This window comes from Ylistrum balloti, unplaced genomic scaffold (genome assembly GCF_031769215.1).
Source record: "Ylistrum balloti isolate Yb309-2 unplaced genomic scaffold, AGI_CSIRO_Ybal_v1 Utg370248, whole genome shotgun sequence".
Taxonomy (NCBI): Eukaryota; Metazoa; Mollusca; class Bivalvia; order Pectinida; family Pectinidae; genus Ylistrum; species Ylistrum balloti.
In genome coordinates this window covers 507,431-510,765 of record NW_026782199.1, presented here as the reverse complement: position 1 = coordinate 510,765, position 3,335 = coordinate 507,431, and the positions used below count along the sequence as shown (strand labels likewise).

At 38.9% G+C, this 3,335-nt stretch overlaps 1 protein-coding gene across 1 annotated transcript; it reads left to right on the top strand.

The window, feature by feature from the left end:
- Positions 1-714: 714 nt before the first annotated feature.
- On the top strand, positions 715-2,097 carry LOC132552478 (forkhead box protein D3-like). The gene has a single exon (XM_060216653.1). The coding sequence runs from the start codon at positions 715-717 to the stop codon at positions 2,095-2,097; it is 1,383 nt and encodes a 460-aa protein (XP_060072636.1).
- Positions 2,098-3,335: the final 1,238 nt, after the last annotated feature.

Genomic DNA, 3,335 nt, shown 5'->3' with positions numbered 1-3,335 from the left:
ACAATGTGAATGAAATATAAATATGAAATATCAGTAAACAATATGAAAAGTATAGTGTAATGCATTGCATTTTCCATTGACTTAAGCATATTTACGCAATATAATCGTTTCCAGTGTTTTCCTGAAATTATACAGATGAAATAACTTGCGACTTTTGCGTATATAGAATAAATTATAAAAAAAAATTACACTGATTTTTTTCACGCACCTGCTATAAGAAGTTAACAATGTACAGCATAGACTGTAACAGAATTGCTTCTATTTGACGCCTTTACGATATACCTTGTAAACCGATCAGCCTGTAAGGCAAAGTTTGCTTTGCGATAGTGTGATAGTGGGCGTGTAGTTCTCTGTTTGCTTATCCGCCGAAAAGGGGCGTTACTCTCCAGTACGACAGGCGTATAGAAGTGCTGGGCTTGTAATATGGGCGGTACGTGCTCAGGATGAGATAGGCTCGGCGAGATTTTATTGACATTTTTGGGTATTATTGCACTGTCAAACACCCTGACGGTGTTGACCTGCTATATCATTTGTAAACCTTATCCAGTATTTGTAAATACATTAAGCTCGCGCATGGACACGATCCGACATTTCTTAATCAAACTCACAACAGTGTCGACGTCTAAACAGCTCCTCTGGTTTATACTGTAAAAAGTAATTGGTGTTATTTTATAACCCACGTGGAGGAACAATTCGTTTACACGGAATTTATAAATGATTGTGAATGGACACTCGGAAAATACTGTTGAAATGAAATTTGACATGGATGGTTCAACTATTGAAGGGCTTGCCCTAACGCCAGATAATCAATCCTACTTACAGTCGCATCTGAAACAAGAACAGCTGACCAACGACAAATTGGTCAAAGTTCAGGCAGAAAATGGTAACTGTATAGACTCAGCAATGAAGTGGTCAGCAAAGCGACAATTGTCAGACGACGAGGAAGAAGATGATGACGACGAAGAAATTGACATCGATGATAGTGGACGATCCTTTATGGATACTTCTGCTTCTCCTGTTATGTCTCCAGAAAATTCAGACATTTTTGACAGAAGTGATGAAAGCCATGGAAATAATGACAGTGATGAAAGTCTAAAGGAAAATAAGAAAAGAGAGAAAGGCAATGTTGTTAAACCTCCATATTCTTACATCGCTCTCATCACCATGGCTATCCTCCAGTCTCCGAGAAAACGACTAACACTTTCTGGAATTTGTGACTTTATCAAGAATAGATTCGCCTACTATCGTGACAAGTTCCCTGCATGGCAGAATAGCATTCGTCATAATTTGTCTCTAAATGACTGTTTCCTAAAGATCCCGCGAGAACCAGGGAACCCCGGAAAAGGGAACTATTGGACCCTTGATCCAAGTAGTGAGGACATGTTTGACAATGGCAGTTTCCTGAGGAGGAGAAAAAGGTACAAACGGTCCACACCTGACGTGATGCAGCAGCCCACAGCTTTCATGTCCGCCGGAGATCCATATTTCCATCACCCGAGTTTCCTGAATGCCCATTACTCACACCCTCATCACTCCCAGGCCATGCCAGGCACGGGTGTCCCATACCCGTATATTTCACCACTCATGACTTCACATCTATCCTTCTTCCCTCAAGGTGGGGAGTTAAGCACCAGACCAGCATTACCACCTGCTTTGGCGCTGGGATTCTCAGGCACGCTTCGGGATTCTGCAATTTCCAACCATTTGAGCAGGGGTTTGAGTGCTCCGTCTCCACACAGCGTGGCGTCCACGCCTAGTCCCGTGTTATCATCCACCTCCCCACCCAAGTCCGGGTTCTCAATAGACAGTATCATGGGCAATACAGACAGTAAAAAATCATCATCATCATCACAGTCATCGCCTTCAGCATCGTCAAATACATCATCAATTTCATCCTCATTCCGACCGGCAGCAGGACTTTCACTTTCCAGTGCCATGCCTGGACTTCGGCCGGGACTTTTGGACATGGGTAGACCATCTACAAACTCTGCTTTTCTCGCACAACTACAAGCTTCTATACCGAACTTGAATGCTCTCGATATCGAGAAATACCGCCAGTACATACAGGCTTGTGGCTTCGGTAGCTGGCCAAGATAGAGGGAGGACGCAAGGGTATTTAAAGTTCTAACGTAGAAATTCATTTTTTCCGTCTAATTATTGTTAATGTAACTCATATAATGTTTCTTAGTCAGTATTCATTTTAATGTACCAAAGTATGTTCATAGTTATATTTATAGTTAATGTGTTTAACACGCGAAAGTGTTGTGGAGGAGTCGTCCCGGCGGTGACGGGGAGATAGTGAACACATGTGATACAGACGATTAGACAGTGGACGTGTGGTGTTCCGGACCCCGTGGGGAGGGGATGTGTAGACCCTCACAAACTCTGATAGTGCCATGTTAATTAATTTACCAGGTGCTGAAATATGGATGAAATATATTTCAGTGACAATTTCAATTATCGTGCTGATAAATCGGTTTCCTGGGACACCGTGGAAATATTTCAAAAACATTAATATTATCGTGCTGAAATATGAAGCGAACTTTCGCCGTGCTTTATTAAAACTGTCGCCAGTAACATGTGAAATAAGCACAGACACAGTGACAGTCCATTATAGAAAGTGTTGTCATTCCCAACTATACCGACTAGATGTGTAAGTTATTTTACAATTTATTGTCGAAATATTAATGAATATGATTGAAAAACAATGAATGTCTTTTCGTTTTGTCTACTTAACATTGAAATACCACAAGCATTAATGATATATCTTTGAATCTTTTTAAATCCTGTATCGAGTCTTCAGTTAGAAATGGAAATACACATCAACAATATGACGATGAATATTCTTTATTAAGTTCATTTTAAGAAATATGTTTGCAAATATAAAAAAATCAGAAACTTCAAAATGTCTGGAAAAGGGAAAATGATATTCAGCATTAGAATTACAATTTTGTAATTGTTATTCTATCAAACTAAAGTTGATTTATCTCATATTAATGAATCTGTATTTCCAAATTATCAAGTTGAATTAGCTTCTAAAGGCCTATTTATGTTGACAAATCCAAAATAAATTTATCCGCAAATATTCTGGAATTCCATGTATTGTTGGACGTATAAATAAATGAAAACTCATCAAAGATTTGGAATCTTTGGAATATTCAGAATGGTTAGCAACACTGCTTAAAAGTGAAAGTAGAGAGATTAAGATAAAGGTCTTCATTGTTACGTGTTATAAAAATTGAACAGTCTCTCACTAAGAAAGGCGGACCATAAAAAATGTCTACTTGATCTTTTAGTTATTTCCAGTTTCAGTAAGATTACCATAAATTAATACT